This window comes from Salmo salar, chromosome ssa04 (assembly GCF_905237065.1).
Source record: "Salmo salar chromosome ssa04, Ssal_v3.1, whole genome shotgun sequence".
Lineage (NCBI taxonomy): Eukaryota > Metazoa > Chordata > Actinopteri > Salmoniformes > Salmonidae > Salmo > Salmo salar.
The window spans coordinates 83,860,589-83,880,764 of NC_059445.1; the positions used below are offsets into that span (position 1 = coordinate 83,860,589).

Consider the following 20,176-nt stretch of genomic DNA (forward strand, 5'->3'; position numbering starts at 1 on the left):
TAAAACACCAAACAGCAAGCAATGCAGATGTAGAAGCACGGTGACTTGGACAAATTCCCTAGAAAGGCAGGAACCTAGGAAGAAACCTAGAGAGGAACCAGGCTCTGAGGGGTGGCCAGTCCTCTTCTGGCTGTGACGGGTGGAGTTTATAACAGTACATGGCCCAGATGTTCAAACGTTCATAGATGACCAGCAGGGTCAAATAATAATAATCACAGCGGTTGTAGAGGATGTAACAGGTCGGCACCTCAGGAGTAAATGTCAGTTGGCTTTTCATAGCCGATCATTCAGAGGTAGAGACAGCAGGTGCGGTAGAGAGACAGAGCTGAAACACCAGTTCCAGGACATGGTAGCACGTCTGGTGAACAGGTCAGGGTTCCATAGCCGCAGGCAGAAAAGTTGAAACTGGAGCAGCAGCACGACCAGATGGACAGGGGACAGCAAGGCATCATCAGGCCAGGTAGTCCTGAGGAATGGTCCTAGGGCTCAGGTCCTCCAAGAGAAGAGAAAGAGAAAGAGAGAGAGATAGAATTAGAGGGAGCATACTTAAATTCACACAGAACACCGGATAAAACAGGAGAAATACTCCAGATATAACAGACTGACCCTAGCCCCCGACACAAACTATTGCAGCATAATTACTGGAGGCTGAGACAGGAGGGGTCGGGAGACACTGTGGCCCCATCTGACTATACCCCCGGACTGGGCCAACCAGGCAGGATATAACCCCACTCACTTTGCCAATGCACAGCCCCCACACCACTAGAGGGATATCTTCAAACCACCAACTTACTACCCTGAGACAAGGCCGAGTATAGCCCATGAAGATCTCCCCCACGGCACGAACCCGAGGTGGGTGCCAACCAGGACAGGAAGATCACGTCAGTGACTCAACCCACTCAAGTGATGCACCCCTCCTAGGGACGACATGAAAGAGCACCAGTAAGCCAGCGACTCAGTCCCCGTAATAGGGTTAGAGGCAGAGAGCGGGGAACCGGCCAGGCAGAGACAGCAAGGGTGGTTCGTCGCTCCAGTGCCTTTCCGTTCACCTCACACCCCTGGGCCAGACTACACTCAATCATAGGACCTACTGAAGAGATGAGTCTTCAATAAAGACTTAAAGGTTGAGACCGAGTCTGCATCTCTCACATGGGTAGGCAGACCATTCCTTAAAAATAGAGCTCTATAGGAGAAAGCCCTGCCTCCTGCTGTTTGCTTAGAAATTCTAGGGACAATAAGGAGGCCTGCATCTTGTGACCGTAGCATACGTGTAGGTATGTACGGCAGGACCAAATCAGAAAGATAGATAGGAGCAAGCCCATGTCATGCTTTGTAGGTTAGCAGTAAAACCTTGAAATCATCCCTAGCCTAATCAGGAAGCCAGTGTAGAGGCTAGCACTGGAGTAATATGATACATTTTTTTTTGTTCTAGTCAAGATTCTAGCAGCCGTGTTTAGCACTAACTGAAGTTTATTTAGTGCTTCATCCGGGTAGCCGGAAAGTAGAGCATTGCAGTCGACTAATCTAGAAGTGACAAAAGCGTGGATACATTATTCTGCATCATTTATCGTCAAAGGAATGAGCGTTACACCGAGGCCTGTACTCTGGAGCGGGATGATGGAGTCTTACGTGAGCATCGCTCCACACTTCTTCTGCGCGCCGAAACCACTCATCTTTCGCAGGAGCTTCGGTCTGGCCCGGGATCCACGGAGCCAGAGCCAGCTGAAATCCCAAAACCCACTGGAAGGGGGTCAACCCAGTGGAGAAGTGACGTAGTGAGTTCTGGGCGTACTCTGCCCATGGAAGAAATCGTGCCCACTCATCCTGCCGGTCCTGACAGTGAATCCTCAGGAACCTCACGAGCTCCTGGTTCAAACTCTCCACCTGCCCGTTTGACTGAGGCCGGTACCCGGAAGTGAGGCTGACCGTGACCCCGTGCTTCTCCACAAAGGTCCTCCATACTCGTGATGTGAATTGGGGGCCACGGTCGGAGACAATGACAACATACACTCAATTAATATTTGGTAGCATTGCCTTTAAATGTTTAACTTGGGTCAAACGTTTTGTGTAGCCTTCCACAAGCTTCCCACAATAAGTTGGGTGAATTCCTCCTGACAGAGCTGGTGTATCTGAGTCAGGTTTGTAGGCCTCCTTGCTCGCACACGCTTTTTCAGTTCTGCCCACAAATGTTCTATCGGATTGAGGTCAGGGCTTTGTGATGGCCACTCCAATACCTTGACTTTGTTGTCCTTAAGCAATTTTACCATAACTTTGGAAGTATGCTTGGGGTTATTGTCCATTTGGAAGACCCATTTGTGACCAAGCTTTAACTTCCTGACTGATGTCTTGAGATGTTGCTTCAATATATCCACATAATTTTCCATCCTCAAGATGCCATCTATTTTGTGAAGTGCACCAGTCCCTCCCGCAGCAAAGCACCCCCACAACATGATGCTACCACCCCCATGCTTCACGGTTGGGATGGTGTTCTTCGGCTTGCAAGCCTCCCCCTTTTTCCTCCAAACATAACGATGGTCATTATGGCCAAACAGTTCTATTTTTGTTTTGTCAGACCAGGGGACATTTCTCCAAAAAGTACAATCTTTGTCCCCATGTGCAGTCGCAAACCATAGTCTGGCTTTTTATGGCGGTTTTGGAACAGTGGCTTCTTCCTTGCTGAGCGGCCTTTCAGGTTATGTCGATATAGGACTCGTTTAACTGTGGATAGAAATACTTTTGTACCTGTTTCCTCCAGCATCTTCACAAGGTCCTTTGCTGTTGTTCTGGTATTGATTCGCACTTTTTGCACCAAAGTACATTCATCTCTAGGAGACAGAACGCGTCTCCTTCCTGAGTGGTATGACGGCTGCATGGTCCCATGGTGTTTATACTTGCGTACTATTGTTTGTACAGATGGACGTGGTACCTTCAGGTGTTTGGAAATTGCTCCAAAGGATGAACCAGACTTGTGGAGGTCTACAATATTTGTCTGAGGTCTTGGCTGATTTCTTTAGATTTTTCCCATGATGTCAAGCAAAGAGGCACTGCATTTGAAGGTAGGCCTTGAAATACATCCACAGGTACACCTCCAATTGGCTCAAATGATGTCAATTAGCCTATCAGAAGCTTCTAAAGCCATGACATCATTTTCTGGAATTTTCCAAGCCGACTAAAGGCACAGTCAACTTAGTGTATGTAATCTTCTGACCCACTGGAATTGTGATACAGTGAATTATAAGTGAAATAATCTGTCTGTTAACAATTGTTGGAAAAATTACTTGTGTCATGCACAAAGTAGATGTCCTAAACGACTTGCCAAAACTATAGTTTGATAACAAGAAATGTGTGGAGTGGTTGAAAAACTAGTTTTAATGACTCCAACATAAGTGTATGTAAACTTCCAACTTCAACTGTACTTCCTGAAGTGTTTCCATTCCCCCTTTTAACCTCTCTAGGGGAGGTGGGACGAAATCGTCCCAGACTATTCAACAGCCAGTGACAAATCAGAGCGCCAAATTTAAAACCACAAAATGTCATAATTCAAAGTTCTCAAACATAGGACTATTTTACACCATTTTATAGATACACTTCTCCTGAATCGAACAACGTTGTCCGATTTCCAAAAGGCTTTACAGCAAAAGCGAAACATTAGATTATGTTAGGAGAGTACATAGACACAAATAATCACACAGCCATTTTCCAAGCAAGCATATACTGTATGTCACATAAACCCAAACCACAGCTAAATGCAGCACTAACTTTTGATGATCTTCATCAGATGACACTCCTAGGACATTATGTTATACAATACATGCATGTTTTGTTCAATCAAGTTCATATTTATATCAAAAAACAGCTTTTTACATTAGCATGTGATGTTCAGAACTAGCATACCCACTGAAAACTTCCGGTGAATTTACTACATTACTCACGATAAACGTTCACAAAATACATAACAATTCTTTTAAGAATTATAGATACAGAACTCCTTTATGCAATCGCTATGTCCGATTTTAAAATAGCTTTTCGGCGAAAGCACATTTTGCAATATTCTGTGTAGATAGCTTGGCCATCACGGCTAGCTAATTTGACACCCACCAAGTTTGGGACAACCTAAACTCAGAATTACTATTAGAAAAATTGGATTACCTTTGCTGTTCTTCGTCAGAATGCACTCCCAGGACTTCTACTTCAACAACAAATGTTGTTTTGGTTCCAAATAATCCATAGTTATATCCAAATACCGCCGTTTTGTTCGTGCGTTCAGGTAACTATCCAAACAGTGACGCGCGAGCGCATTTCGTGACAAAAAAAATCAAAATATTTTATTACCGTACTTAGAAGCATGTCAAACGCTGTTTAAAATCAATTTTTATGCAACTTTTCTCGTAAAATAGCGATAATATTCCAACCGGGCAACGTTGTATTCATTCAAAGGCTGAAAGAAAAAAATTGAGAAGTCTCGTGAATGCGCATCTCAGTCTCAATGTCCCCAGGCTGACCACTCACAAACAGAGCTGCTGTACTTTGCCCAGAGACAGCAGACACACCATTCCACTTTCTGGCGCCTTCTGAGAGCCAATGGAAGCCTTAGAAAGTGTCACGTAACAGCACAGATGCTGTATTTTCGATAGAGATGCAACAGAAGGACAACAAATTGTCAGACAGGGCACTTCCTGTATGGAATCTTCTCAGGTTTTGGCCTACAATATGAGTTCTGTTATACTCACAGACACCATTCAAACAGTTTTAAAAACTTTAGAGTGTTTTCTATCAAAATCTACAAATTATATGCATATTCTAGTTTCTGGGCAGGAGTAGTAACCAGATTAAATTGGGTACGTTTTTTACCCGGCCGTGAAAATACTGCCCCCTATACCACAACAGGTTAAGTGATGCTCTGTTTCTGTAATTTTTCTTGATTTTTTAATTTGATATGATGTAGGCTAGGGCTGGGCGATAAATCAATATCAATATCCCTCAATAACGATATAAAACGTTTAGATTCATTTTCGATAATGTCGATATAGAATAATTAGGTACAGCAGTCCAGTTCACCTCTGACACAGCAGGAACGTGCGGAGAAGTGACAATATGCACGTGGAGAGGTATACGCCCTCTAAAAACCACTTAGCACCTCGAGTGATGGAGTAGCCACTATTAAATTTGTGATGATTAATCATCCGCTAAGAAAAGGCAGCCAAAACGTGAAACCAACATCAAAATGGAGAGGTCAAAATACAAGTATAAGTAAAAATGAATGTAAATAAGTTAGAAATTGTGCGACTAATTCACGACAGCACAAGCACATATCGGAAAAGTAATGATGTTTTTGTTTGGTTAGCTTTTGGAAACGTTAGCTAGAGCATACAACTTGTCCTGGCATCAAATTTATACATTGTAGTTTTCGATTTACCTGATATCCTCCGAGGGCTAGCATTCGATGTCTGCGGATGTGTTGTCTTCTAGCCAAAACATGAAATGCAATCATCATTCACTGTGTCGCATATAAGGCACACACAACAGCTACCGGTGGTTCCATGATGACAGAAAACACAACCGTGGGACGAACTAGTGACACATTTCTGGGCAAGGGCGGCGTCCATTTAAAATGTATTCATTCTTCTCTCGCCCCTTGCCCTGCAAGTGTCAACTCATCATTCGTCATGATATGTCATCAGGGCGGCAGGTAGCCTAGCGGTTAGACCGTTGGGCCAGTAACCGAGCGGTTGATGGTTTGAATAATCAAGCCGACCAGGTGAAAAATCGGTCGATGTGCCCTTGAGCAAGGCACTTAACCTTTATTTGCTCCAGGGGCGCCGCACTACTATGGCTGACCGTGTAAAAACAACCCATTTCGCTACACCAGCAATAACATATGCTAAACACGTGTATGTGACAAATACATTTGATTTGAAGTGTCCACTTAATTTGAGGGGAGAGGGTGTTTTTTACATGTTTGGAATGCACCCTTTGAATTCGGACTGCAGTCAGAGGCTTACCTTTAGTCATGTGATTTACAAGAAGAGTGTTTGGGTGGGGTGGTCACATGTATTACAAGAAAGAGAGATTTGGTCAAAGACAATACAGTATGAAGATAAGCTAAAAATGATTATCCTATTCAAATCCGCGACTACACTTGTAGGTGATGTCATGGCGACGTTGGCTGTCAAAGCTCAGGCGTAGAAGCAAGTCATCGGGTCTAATGGTCATCTTGCGCCGAATTGCGCATGTGCAAGCAGGAAAATCAAAGGTAGTCCTTCGATATAAACTTGTTTTTGACTAAAATTAAAACGTGTCAGTTTATTACTTTCACGAGATTGGTGAAATAACATGTTCAACTACTTAAGAAATTGTCTCGAATCTAGGTTTTGCCTTTTGATTTTGTGAAAATGAACAACTAAGGAAGATATTTTCACTTCTCTCATTGACTTCTCAAGCACCAAATCCCTGCCTGTTCTGTTCAGTCTGTTTCACAAGCGTTCCTGGAAGTCTCGCGATGTTGCACCTCTGGGTTTAGAAACTCTGTGATTTGGTCTATAAAACAGGGTGTCACTCCCGGTCTACATCTTGGTAGAGATACATCCCGACCTATGGGCTCTACTTGGCTTCTATTTTGTACATCTACTTGTGATTTCTGTCTGGTTGACATCCATCGGAAAGCTTCGTTGATTTAAGGTAGGCTACTAACCCTTATTTCATTTCGATAAGCCTAAATGGTTGCTAAGCAAAACCTTTACTGTCCAATCATTAAAGCTACAATCCGCATTTGGTGAAACTGGCACGTCCGTTTGGGATATTACAACAACGAAGTTACTTCAAAGGAAGAACACCTTTCTTCCATCTGACACAACTGTCTCCTGCGTTTCATCACTAAAACAATATCAAAGGCGCTGTTTCACCAAATGTAGCTTTAATTCTAGCTATAATTGATAGTTGAGAAATAACATTGTCCGTCCCACCACTTATTGTGGTCCGCAGCTGAGGGATGGGGCTAGGGAAATGTAACCCCTCTCAAATTCAAGACGGTGCTCCAGATGCCAGGACTGACAGTCCATGACATCTGCATTATAGTTTTAACCATCTTTTGAATCTATACATAGCTTTTTTATATTTATAAACAATGGAGTAAAATAAGTGTCTTTTTCCCCATTAGAACCCAAAATAAACAATCGTAGTAATAAGCTCATGACGTATTTATAAGTTATATTCTTCAAATTGCTGGTTATACTGTGTCATTAATTTAAATGTAATTATATATATTTTTTTAAATATGTATGTACCAATCCCGGACAATAGCTGTAATAATGTGTATGCTTTATTGAACAAAAGAGAACCATCGCGCTCTCCCAGAGGCTTGGCTGGTGCGTAAAACCCGCTGGTGTAAGTTGTCGCATAAATCTTTCTTCATTATTCTATGTTTTTGTAATTTTCACTGCATCAGGGATAGCGCACACAGATGTGTCGGCTTTACAGCCTTCAGTGTGTAGTGACAACATCTGTAAAGAAACAGATGAGCAGCAGGTGCTTCTAATCAGGGTTGCCGCTTATCTGCCCTTCTGGGATGTGGCTTTTCTGGTCTACCTGTATTCAAATGAGTCAAAAGAAATACAGAATAGTAGGGGATGGGAGCGGGCACCAAGGTCAACTCACAAATCAGACAGTACAAAATTACTGCTTTGCGAGCAAAAGCATTCACTGTCTATTTTTGTTGTTATTTTCATATCATCTCTAAGAAAGTCAGAGACCAACAAGCGAATGGGTGGAGACTGGTCAAAAGATCGAGCGGATAAGGCAGAGAGAGACCTCGATCAAGCCAAAACTGAAAAACAGAAAGTGGAGGAGGAAAAGAGGAGGATTGAAGAGGAAAACAAGCAACTCCTTGCGGAGAAAGTGAGAATGGAAACAGAAAAAAAGATGGTAGAAAAACGAAGACAGGAGCTTGAGATCCAAAGACTAAAATTAATAGAACACAATAGACAGCGAGAGAAGGATGAAAGGACCAGGATTAAGCAGGAAAAAGAAAATGCAAAAGGAGATCACAGAGCTGTATAAATGTATTCAAATATTGAGAGACAAGGGCATAAACAGTTAATTTATCCACAATGAATTATTGGAGAAAGTACACAATCATTGTATACTTTTAATATCTACAATTGCACTGCCTGTTTTATTTTCCTCAAATGATGTGCTTAAAGGGATAGTTCACACAAATGACAATGATTTAATAGCCATGTTAGCAGTCTTTGGTTTTGTTTACCTGGCTGCTGCCATCAAATGCTTTTCAAAACCAATGCCTGTCAATATCTGAGAATCTGTAGCTTTGCAATAAATAGATTCTATTGATGCCTTGTTGCCGGATCTCTTCTGACACAGAAAAATCCACACATTTTATTCAGGATTTATCACTTGCGCTATGCACATTTTAATGACTAAAATAAACTATCCAATATACTTTGCTAGGCAGTAGCAGACACTGCAAGAAGCCCCTGGTGTGACTCAGAGTCTACTGTGATTGGTAGAGATATAACACAGTGGACCACTCCTGTCCCTTAACCCCCACCTCTACAGCACCGGTTAGATGTCAATGTCATCACTCAGTAAAACACCTCAGCATAACACCGCAAATATGGATACTCCAGAATTTCTTCTGAAACAGGCAAAAAAAAGTGATCAGGTTGAGTTAGTAGTGAATGAGGTGGAGAGGGTAGAACAGCCAGAAAGGCAGTGCAGCAGCAGTTAGCTGCAGGTTTGGCGGTAGCTAACTAGTCCCCTTCAGCATAAGGGTAGGCTAATGCTAATAAGTGAGCGTTAGGTTTCAGTATCCTAAAGGTATTGGATGTCAGTCTGAGTTATTTAGCAGTATATTTAGTGAATGGGCAAGCTAAGAATGTTGATAGAAGTCATGATATTAGGAAAAGTAGTTATTTCCAGCAAGTGTATTTGATGGGTTTCGTTTCTGTAGCTAGCTGAGAACGAAGAGATGAGTAAATGTTTTTCTGACTGAAGCACATATCTTCTGACAGTGACACAGCGCCCCCAGTGGACTGAAGGTGAACTTCACTACAACATATTTAAACCTTTATAAAATGAGCAATGCTGAGGTAGTAGAACTAATGAAATGAATCATAGGTCTTATAACCTATATCATTCTACATGTAAACATGCTTTGCTCGTGTTATTTCCATATAGTCTATGTGACTATTTGTGAAGAACTGCCCATTATTAAATTGGTGAAATAATGTAATTGTGCTTTTATTTTTACTCTTTATTCATTTAGCTACTTTTTCTATTGTTGCATTTTTGAGAGGTGAACCTGCAAGAAGGGGGAGGGCAGCCAGAAAGAGGGGGGAAAGATGGTCAGCCTTGCGATTATATTGTACAGTGAACAAAACATGAAATACATAGGCCTTTAAATTGTGTCCTCAAATGTTACGTAATGGTAGAATTGACGAGGTCTGATAACTCATTCCATTCCACAAGTCCATTTTTCTTTGGCTCAAGTCTCTTTATATTCATATAGCCTAGGGGGCTATGTAACTTCTTGTCTGTCGTGTTTGGAGTTGTGTTGCGTTATGTGAACATTTAAAATGTTTCTTTACAGTTGAGTTGACCTGTCTGTATACTAGGATAGGGCTGTAACGGTACAGGTATACCTACCAAACCGTTGGGCACGGGGACCTTGGTTTGGTCCGCACTGTGAACCTGAATGAATACAAAAAAATATTTCAACTAAAAATGAAAACACTAGGCCTATAGGCTATGCCTACGCTGGGTTGAATGCCATTGTCCTGTGAGTAAAGCTGAAAAAACATTGTAGGTTATTCTGTTAACATGTAAACCATATATAGCTTCCAAATACATTTTCAAAACTCCTGTGAATATCATCTAGAGCGCTGACTGACAGTCCTTCTAGAATTTGAGGGTTACCAGCCTCATCAAAAAGCTAAGCTGTATGCCAAAACAAGAGGTGTGGCTGCTGTTTTGCTGAAGAACAAATCCAGAGTGTAGAGAAACTTCTGTATTTTCTACTCACATTTGTAATATATGTCCTCTATCTTTTTCAGTTTGGTACATTACTTAAGTCAACTTAAGGTGGATTGTTTTAATTAAGACTGTATTATGTCCACCAGAAAACCATCAACATGTTCAGTGTCTTTGTTTTTTTTCCCCCAAAGAAATAAGAGCACCAATCGTTAGGGCTCCAGAGTCCTCTTCCTGTTCAGAAAGAACAACAAGACTGGAGAACAAAGATGTGAATGACTCAAATGTTTGCATAACATACTGTATCAGTGATAATTTACACACGCTGCATTGTCTGGGCAATGAGCAAAAGAACTATGATTTTTATGTTGACAGCCATATTATCTGTTGCAATTTTCTAATACCGGGGCTGCTGAAGTAACCCCAGTTCTGATATGTTTTCAGAACACTGAGTCATGTCTGACTCGGAGACCATCGAGCTAGCCGCTCTGGGCCGACCCTTCCAGCTGGGGATGCTGTATGACTGTCGTAGAGATGTCCTCATTCCAGGTACAGGAAACTATTCCTCTTTGGTTTGGAGGTAATCAGTGTGCATCATCTTGAATTCATTGACAGTGTTTCCACCACTGAGTTGGATAGAGGGCACACTGTTGTAGCACAGAGAACACCATTGAGGGCTTTCACCATTTTAAAGTAGTTTCTACGGATTTAGGAAGAATCAGCAGGAGGGGTCAGCCAATGAATTGCACTCCTGAACAGACATTCCATAACTGCAGATGTCAGTAAATCACCAATCTTGGCTTTATACCTGTTCAGACTATACTGTACACACTTCACACAGTAGGTGGTGATATGCACCTTTTCAGTTTATTTACAAACTGCTAATACACTCATAGAAGTTGAAGACATTGGGGACATAATTGTGAACATAAGCAACCATTTAAATTTAAACAGTTTCTCCAGCTCAAAATGAGTCTCAGCTAATTAAAATTGTTGATTTACTTGCGCGTGACAGAATGCTAAATTGTAGCTGGTCCCATCAGATAATATCCTCTCTGGGCTAGGCGGGACGAATTCGTCCCACCTACGTAACAGCCACTTTAAGCCTGTGGCGCGATTTTCAAAACCTTAAAAATCCTATTACTTCAATTTCTCAAACATATGACTATTTTACAGCTATTTAAAGACAAGACTCTCGTTAATCTAACCACACTGTCCGATTTCAAAAAGGCTTTACAACGAAAGCAAAACATTAGATTATGTCAGCAGAGTACCAAGCCAGAAATAATCAGACACCCATTTTTCAAGCCAGCATATAATGTCACCAAAACCCAGAAGACAGCTAAATGCAGCACTCACCTTTGATGATCTTCATCAGATGACAACCCTAGGACATTATGTTATACAATACATGCATGTTTTGTTCAATCAAGTTCATATTTATATCAAAAACCAGCTTTTTACATTAGCATGTGACGTTCAGAACTAGCATACCCCCGCAAACTTCCGGGGAATTCGCTAACATTTTACTAAATTACTCACGATAAACGTTCACAAAAAGCATAACAATTATTTTAAGAATTATAGATACAGACCTCCTCTATGCACTCGATATGTCCGATTTTAAAATAGCTTTTTGGTGAAAGCACATTTTGCAATATTCTAAGTACATAGCCCAGGCATCACGGGCTAGCTATTTAGACACCCGGCAAGTTTAGCACTCACCATAATCATATTTACTATTATAAAAGTTTGATTACCTTTTGTTGTCTTCGTCAGAATGCACTCCCAGGACTGCTACTTCAATAACAAATGTTGGTTTGGTCCAAAATAATCCATCGTTATATCCGAATAGCGGCGTTTTGTTCGTGCGTTCCAGACACTATCCGAAATGGTAAAGAAGGGTCGCGCGCATGGCGCAATTCGTGACAAAAAAATTCTAAATATTCCATTACCGTACTTCGAAGCATGTCAACCGCTGTTTAAAATCAATTTTTACGACATTTTTCTCGTAGAAAAGCGATAATATTCCGACAGGGAATCTCCTTTTCGGCAAACAGAGGAAAAAATCACAAAGGCGGGGGCGGTCGGGTCATGCGCATAAGCCCAGAGTCCCTTGATCGGCCACTTGAGAAAGGCGATAATGTGTTTCAGCCTGGGGCTGGGATGACGACATTCTGTTTTTTCCCGGGCTCTGAGCGCCTATGGAAGACGTGGGAAGTGTCACGTTAGAGCAGAGATCCTTAGTAAAAGATAGAGATGGAAAAGAAGTTCAAGAAATGGTCAGACAGGCCACTTCCTGTAAAGGAATCTCTCAGGTTTTGACCTGCCATTTGAGTTCTGTTATACTCACAGACACCATTCAAACAGTTTTAGAAACTTTAGGGTGTTTTCTATCCATATGTAATAAGTATATGCATATTCTAGTTACTGGGTAGGAGTGGTAACCAGATTAAATCAGGTATGTTTTTTATCCAGCCGTGTCAATACTGCCCCCTAGCCCTAACAGGATAACATGGCATAAGTTAGCGCTATGCTATCCTCACCAGTTGGCAGCGATTATATTCTGTCTGATCCCTCCAGAGGACCCAGATTGAATTATCTAATCCTTCCTTAACCCAAAGGAAGTATCTCCCAGTTGACTACTTCAAATGGTGAAAGTCCTGAATGGAGCTGCCCATGCTAAAACAGGCTTTTGGGCAATAAAGTCCTCTATGATGCTGTCACAGAATCGGCCATTGCAGAGAGAGATTAGCTTTCTGGTGCATCTCTATGGTTACCAGAGAGTAAGAAAAGCTAGAGAACACACTTGGGACAAAAGAGTTATGTCATGCAGGTTGTTTTTGAAGTGTTCATATTGTAGTAATGCTGTCAATGACAAAGATTACCCTTTTTTTTCCTTCTGAGAGTGTAATGTGGCACTATTTGTCCCTGTAGGGGAACATTCTAGATAGAGTTCTATCTCGAACCTTTCTGGTTCCAAATAGCACCCTTTATTTGGTACCCAGATTCTATTTGACCTGAAAGAAGCTTCAGATAGAACCCATTTCCAGACTGGTTAAAATGGTGCTACAGAGCATTCTTTACTTCTGAGTGGATAGGAGGTGTAGGTTTTCTAATTATGGGTTGACACCTAGAATGTTTACTTTGAATTAAATATTTACCTTCAATTAGTTATTTGAATTAAACCATGTTTACATATAGAAATATTTACACATGTACACGTTGGAGTATAATTTTCACAATAAACGTTCTTTGGTCATTCTCTTTAAACTGCAGGTATCACTCTCTGGGATTCTGAGATGCTGCAGAAACACATCAATGTCCGTCCACAGCCGAACACTGACTTCAAAATCATTGCTTCAGACTCAAGTGAAGCCAAGTCAGAAGCTTTGAATGTGTCTGCATCTCTTGAGGCCAGTTTCCTTGGTGGCTTAGTCAGTGTGAAGGGTTCTGCTGAATTCCTACATGACAAAAAGACCTCAAAGCGTCAGTCTAGGGTTTCTTTGCAGTACCGTACCACCACTCGCTTCGAGCAGTTGACCATGGACCACCTGGGGGCAGGAAATGTGAAATACTCTAATGTCTTACAAGAGGGCTCTGCAACCCATGTGGTGACTGCCCTGCTCTATGGAGCGCAGGCCTTTTTCGTTTTTGACCAAGATGTTTCCTCAGGAGAAAACCACCAGGACATCCATGGCAACCTGCAGGCCAAAATAAAAAAGATCCCTCTCATATCAATAGAAGGGCAGGCAAATTTGAAGATGAGTGAGGAAGAGCAGAGAGAGGCCAATAAATTCAACTGCACTTTCCATGGTGATTTGGCTCTAGAAAACAACCCTGTCACATTTGAAGATGCCATCAAGGTGTATGTTGGCCTGCCACGTCTGCTAGGGGAGAATGGAGAACATGCTGTGCCCATGACCGTCTGGCTATATCCTCTCAAGAACCTGGACTCTGCAGCTGCCCAGCTAGTCAGGCAGATCAGTGTTAGCCTGGTGCGTCGCGCACAGCGAATCATGGACGGACTGGACAATACTGATGTACAATGCCAGGACATGATGAAGGAAGACATGGCTATCAAGTTCCCTGAACTCAAAGCCAAGCTCAACAAGTTCAGGGACTTGTGCTCAGAGTACAAGCTGGTGTTCCAGAAAGGTCTCTGCAAGGTTCTTCCCAACATAAGAGGAGGAGGAATGGAGGAGGAAGAGCTGATAAAAATTATCAACAGCAAAGAACGTTCTCCATTCCAGAATAACCTCATGATCACGTACCTGGACGACAGAGAGAGAGAGATGAATGTTCTCCGCTCTTACCTTGACATAATGAAAGAGGTACAAGTTGTGTACTCAAGCAGTGAATTGGATGGAATAGTGCTTGATAAAGCTAATGATTATGTAGTGTGTTTTGCATTTTCCTATTTGAAGGAGAAAGAAGAGTATGTGGTAGACTTGGAGAACTACTTGCTGGAAGAATCAAAAAGTGATTTTTCACTGATACCTTACAATCCCAACGCAGCCGGGAAGTCTGCAGCAGAAAAGTGGTTTCGCTCGGGGGAGGTAACGACCCTAACTAGGCAAACCATAAATCTGTTCCTAGACTTCAAAGATTCAAACAAAGGCAGAGAAAATCTTGCATTCTGCATTGCATCATTTCCAAACAAACACCTCACTGTTTCCTCCATCCATGTCTATGAAAGAGGGACACTTTTGAGTGCACAGTTTGAGCTGCCATCAAAGCCAGGTGTTCCCACCATCAAGAGTCTGGAGCATGACTGTGTCCACTTGCAAGTCAACCCTCCCAACCTTGGTGTTACCTCTATGGAGTCGTACCAGGTTTTGTACCAGGCTGAGCAGGCTGACTCTGAGTGGACCGAGTTCAAATCGGATGCTACAACTAACCAGGTCACCATCAGTCGTTTGGACCCTTACAAAAAGTATCGCTTTAGCTGCAAGGCAGTGTGCAGACCTGGTGTGAGCCTCTCCAGTGACTGGACAGAATACTTCAGGACCCGCCCATGTAGCCCCCCTGGACCACCCACAGAGAAGAGGATAGAATCGGGAAGTATCAGAGTGAACTGGGACATTCCTACCATGGTGGGAGATGATGTTGAAGTCATTGGTTATGTGGTTGAATACAGAAAGGCTATAGACAATCAGATGTGGCACACCATCAAACGCAACACTAGAGATAGTACACTGGAAGGACTTGAAGCTGACACTGCATACAGCATCAGAGTCTCTGCTAACTGTGGCAAAGCAGGGAATAGTCTACCCAGTCCTGAGATTGTGCTCACTACCCTTAGTGTCTCTGATGCCCAACCGAAGACAAGCAAATCAACAGGAGCAAAAGGTGAGGAATTCCTTAAAAAATCCCAGAAGGTGGAAAACGGCAACCCATCAATCCACTGGCTGAATCTAGAACAGAAGTTAGGTGTAAAGCAAAGTTTTGACCAGTACACATTTGGGAGGAAAGTTGAGCAAGGGAATAACAAGGTGATATTGCTTCTGGGGGAAACCGGTGCAGGAAAAACAACTCTGGTTAATGTCATGATAAACTACATCCTCGGGGTAAAGTGGGAAGACCGTTACCGCTTTAAGCTCATCCATGAGGTGACCAACAAGTCACAGGCTGAGAGCCAGACTGTGGTTGTGACATCATACGAGCTCTACAACCAGCCAGGCTTTCAGATTCCTTATTCTCTGACCATCATTGACACACCAGGGTTCGGAGACACCAGAGGAATGGCTCAAGATAAATTGCTCACCCAGATGTTGAAGGATTTCTTGTGTAATCCTTTAGGGATTGATCACATCGATGCAGTCTGCTTTGTAGTGCAGGCAACACTTGTTCGTCTCAGTCCTTCCCAGAGATACATCTTTGATTCCATCCTGTCCATCTTTGGAAAGGATGTTGCTGAAAGCATCCTGATGCTTGTGACATTTGTTGATGGGAAGCAAATACCGGTGCTAGAGGCCATCAAAGCTGCAAATCTGCCTTGTAAGAAAAACAAGAAGGGGCTACCAACCCATTTCAAATTCAACAGTTCATTTCTGTTCTCAAAGGAGACGGAGAGCAGCTCTGAAGATGATGATACTGATGATGATCATAAGGCCCAGTGTCCAGAGCAATGGAGTTCAACTTTCAAGGAGATGAAGACATTTTTCCAAGCACTGGAAAGCATTGAGAGTAAAGATCTGACCCTGACAAAGAAAGTTCTGGAAGAACGTGAGCTTCTGGAGAAGACATTGACACACCTGACCCCTCAGATCACAGCAGGTCTGTCAAAGCTAAGTGAGATCAAAAGCTTCAAACAATGTCTGGAGAACGAGGACGAGAACATGAAACAGAACAAAGATTTTGAATCTGAGGTAAATGTGCTGCAGGTGAAGAGAAGCAAATTATCCCAAGACTTTGCAACAAACTGCAAGATATGCAATTTCACATGTCACACCTGCTGTTTCCTCCCAAATGAGGATGAAATCAAAAGTTGTGCCGTGATGGATGATGATGGCAACTGTACCATATGTCCAGGAAAATGCTCTTCCACTGACCACGACAGGGAAAAAGTCTTGTTGACATATGAAACAAAGACTGAGAAAAGGACTATTCAAGAACTGAAGGACAACTTCATGAAGGCATGGGACAAGTCTAATGAAACCAAGGAGATGCTGGATAAACGTGAGGATGAGTTTCATATGATCAAGGACTCGCTGATGAATTTGATCAAGCAGTCTTCTGACTGTCTCAAGAGACTTAATGATGTTGCCCTGAAACCAAGCTCTCAGTCCACTGTGGAGTACATTGAGATACTCATTCGCACAGAGGAGGACGAACGCAAGCCAGGCTTTGAGGATCGGATCGTAGAGTTGAAGAAAATGAAGGGAGAGCCTGAGATTCTGGATAAGATTGCAAAAGGAGAAGATTTACTCCCAAATGAGCGAAAATTCATGAATGATAAAAAGGATAGTCGGCAGGAGGTTCCAACATAAGTCAGGGATGTTGTCCTGCTAACATTATCCGGAAACAAAATTGGGTCTCTATTTGAACATCAAGCTTCCCAATATTGTAGGAACGTTTGCGTTTGTTGGGAAGATCCAACTGAGATGTGGGGTTAATTGGATTTGTAAATAAAACTCAGCCTTGTGTAAAGCCGTATGTTAATTTGTCCACCTCAAAGTAACTGAACAAAAATGAGGGCCTAATTTAGATCTAGATTAAATCAGAACTGCATAGCAAATCATTGGTTTTGTTTAGGCAATGTCAGAGGTGCAGGGCCGGCCCTCCCATTAGGCAAGATTAGGCGGCACTTGATTTTGGGGTGGCATTTTGACAATTGGCTGCTGCCCTCCAGCGCCCCTGATCGGCTACTACATCGCCAGCGGCACCCCAGCCACCAGCTCATAGCGTTGCTGCAGGTCCCGCCCCCACCCCATTCCCGCTTCTCCTGAAGTGCAGTCCCACTATCCTTGGTAGCTATGTTGACGTGTGTGTTTTATGTGGGATTATCCAATTGTGAAACAATAATAAAAAGGAATCTGCCAATGAAATTATTGCATTGTTTTGTATTTTGTGAGTGACAAAGACGATTAGCGATTAAGGCAGTAGCCTAACCTAGCCTGTTAACCTTAGCTAGCTACTACTAGTGGATTTAATTTTAGCTAAAAGTAATCTATAGAGATTTGAAACAATTTGCTACCATGTCTAAGAGACGACAACTACCAGGAAGCCTGTGTGGAGAATGACAAGAATAAATAAATAAATATCTTATATAAGTGTTATTGTAATTGTAACAATTATGTAGTCGTGCCATGTATGATAACAGGTGGCATATTATTAATAAGAAACTCGGTTTCCTACTATAGGTAGTTGGCTGCATAGTGATAGCAACATTGTAACTCTCCGATGCAGGGGTTAAAGTGAAATTCCCTTCTGCCTGGTAAGGGACTTCCTATATGTGCCCGCGTGCACCAAACATTTTTATGGGCATAATCATAGAATTACATGTACAATTGGAGCTTATACGTTTGTGTTTACTGAGTAGAGTAGAGCCAACTGAGATGTGGGGTTCATTGGATTTGTATTAAAACTCTTAGCCTTGTCTAAAGCCTTATGTTAATTTGTCCACCCCAAGGTAATTTAACAAAAATTAGGGCCTAGATTAAATCAGAACTGCATAGAAAATCATTGTTTTTGTTCAGGCTATGTCAGAGGTGTAACTGCATCAAATCTCTGAGTGGCTGTTCTTGTGGTCATTGTCACAAAGCCACACCCATCCTACCCATGTTAGAAGTTCAGAAGGAGAAAGTGTAGGCTATATAGAAATAATGACACATTGAAAATTATTAAATGAAAGAATAAGGATTGATCTCATCCTAATGGAGGTGTACTCTATATTACAACACACATTCCTATGTTCAACCTTGCCAAACGGCTGAATGAGATTTCTAATAATGAGACTCAGTGTATCAAATGGCAATGTCCGCGATAGCGATAGGTGTAACGCTGGGAAACGCTTGTTGATTTGACAGCTACAACACAGTAACACCTCTGACATCGCCTACAGGTCTTCCTATAAGCTAGAGTACCAGTGAGGATTTCCTGCGGTGGACAAAACACAGATACAGCTGTTGGTATGTAATTGATATAAGGAACATTCAATACAATTCACAAGTTAATTTAACAAACTCAGTTTAACCCTTTCTCATGGTTGGTGTCTTGACAAATTTGGCCAAAATCATGTGACATAAAACACTACATTTCTTACCTTGCATTTATGGCTGTGTTTTTTGTTATATCATATATTAAGCATTTATCAGTTAAATGAGACATTGAACTTGAACCCGGTAAGAATCTTGGATCTTGCTCGGACAGTTCTTTGTATGGCGATTTTGGAAATGCACTGTAACTAGGCTTATGTAACATTTAGTGTTTCCTTATGTCATAGTGTGAGTATAGTTTTTATGGGCACACAAATCCAAAATGAATGTGATTACAAAATCGAATGCTTCTAACTGATATATTCTTAACTTGATATTTAAAACCATAATCGATATTCACTTCCTATTTCGCAACAAAGCATCCTTCACTCATGCTGCCAAACATACCCTCGTAAAACTGAGCATCCTACCGATCCTCGACTTCGGCGATGTCATTTACAAAATAGCCTCCAATACCCTACTCAACAAACTGGATGCAGCCTATCACAGTGCCATCCGTTTTGTCACCAAAGCCCCATATACTACCCACCACTACGACCTGTACGCTCTCGTTGGCTGGCCTTCGCTTCATACTCGTCACCAAACCCACTGGCTCCAGGTCATCTACAAGACCCTGCTAGGTAAAGTCCCCCCTTATCTCCGCTCACTGGTCACCATAGCAGCACCCACCTGTAGCACGCGCTCCAGCAGGTATATCTCTCTGGTCACCCCCAAAGCCAATTCCTCCTTTGGCCGTCTCTCTTTCCAGTTCTCTGCTGCCAATGACTGGAACGAACTACAAAAATCTCTGAAACTGGAAACACTTATCTCCCTCACTAGCTTTAAGCACCAGCTGTCAGAGCAGCTCATAGATCACTGCACCTGTACATAGCCCATCTATAATTTAGCCCAAACTACTACCTCTTCCCCTACTGTATTTATTTATTTTATTTACATCGTCAAATATCGGCGAAAAGGGTTTGAACATAATACGTTATAAGTAAAACCTTTCCCTTGCCAAGGGAATCCTATGTTGAGCATTTTTCAGGCATAAAGTAGCATTAGCTTGCTCGAGATGCTAAGCTAACAAAAGGGAAAACAGCCATTTTGTTATGTGCCACATTGTAAATCCTCCGCCTTGCTGAACGGAAGTCCCGCCCTGGGTACTCCCGCTTGATTTCAGCGTGTGCCAGCAGGGACCTCTGAAGAGTCACCAGTACTTTCCTTCAAGAAGAATTAGTCAGGTGACACTCAAGTCGTTACTCGTGATATCCAGACGGATATCGATGTCTTATTCAATTGAACTAATAAGTGAAATTGCCAGATTTACATTCTCAAGTGGATCTTTTAAATAATATCCAAATTGATGAGTTTTCTAAATGAGACATTGTAATCTTTTTTCCACATTAACCTAGATGAATAAACCTCTCAGGTTAATTAAAGTTTAAATCCCAAATAGCCTATACAGGTTTGATTTATCATTAAAATTGATC

General features: G+C 42.1%; 2 protein-coding genes across 2 annotated transcripts; both read left to right on the forward strand.

Moving 5' to 3' along the window:
- Positions 1 to 6,505: 6,505 nt before the first annotated feature.
- On the forward strand, positions 6,506 to 14,283 carry LOC106592145 (stonustoxin subunit alpha-like). The gene is made up of 7 exons (XM_045716271.1): positions 6,506 to 6,678; positions 7,333 to 7,383; positions 7,737 to 7,893; positions 10,179 to 10,255; positions 10,429 to 10,533; positions 13,264 to 14,223; positions 14,270 to 14,283. Exons 5-7 carry the CDS (start codon positions 10,440 to 10,442, stop codon positions 14,281 to 14,283), a joined length of 1,068 nt encoding a protein of 355 aa, XP_045572227.1. The 5' UTR covers positions 6,506 to 6,678; positions 7,333 to 7,383; positions 7,737 to 7,893; positions 10,179 to 10,255; positions 10,429 to 10,439.
- LOC106596982 (uncharacterized) lies at positions 14,281 to 17,469 on the forward strand. Its single transcript, XM_014188220.2, has one exon. It carries the CDS (start codon positions 14,310 to 14,312, stop codon positions 16,974 to 16,976), a length of 2,667 nt encoding a protein of 888 aa, XP_014043695.2. The 5' UTR covers positions 14,281 to 14,309; the 3' UTR covers positions 16,977 to 17,469.
- Positions 17,470 to 20,176: the final 2,707 nt, after the last annotated feature.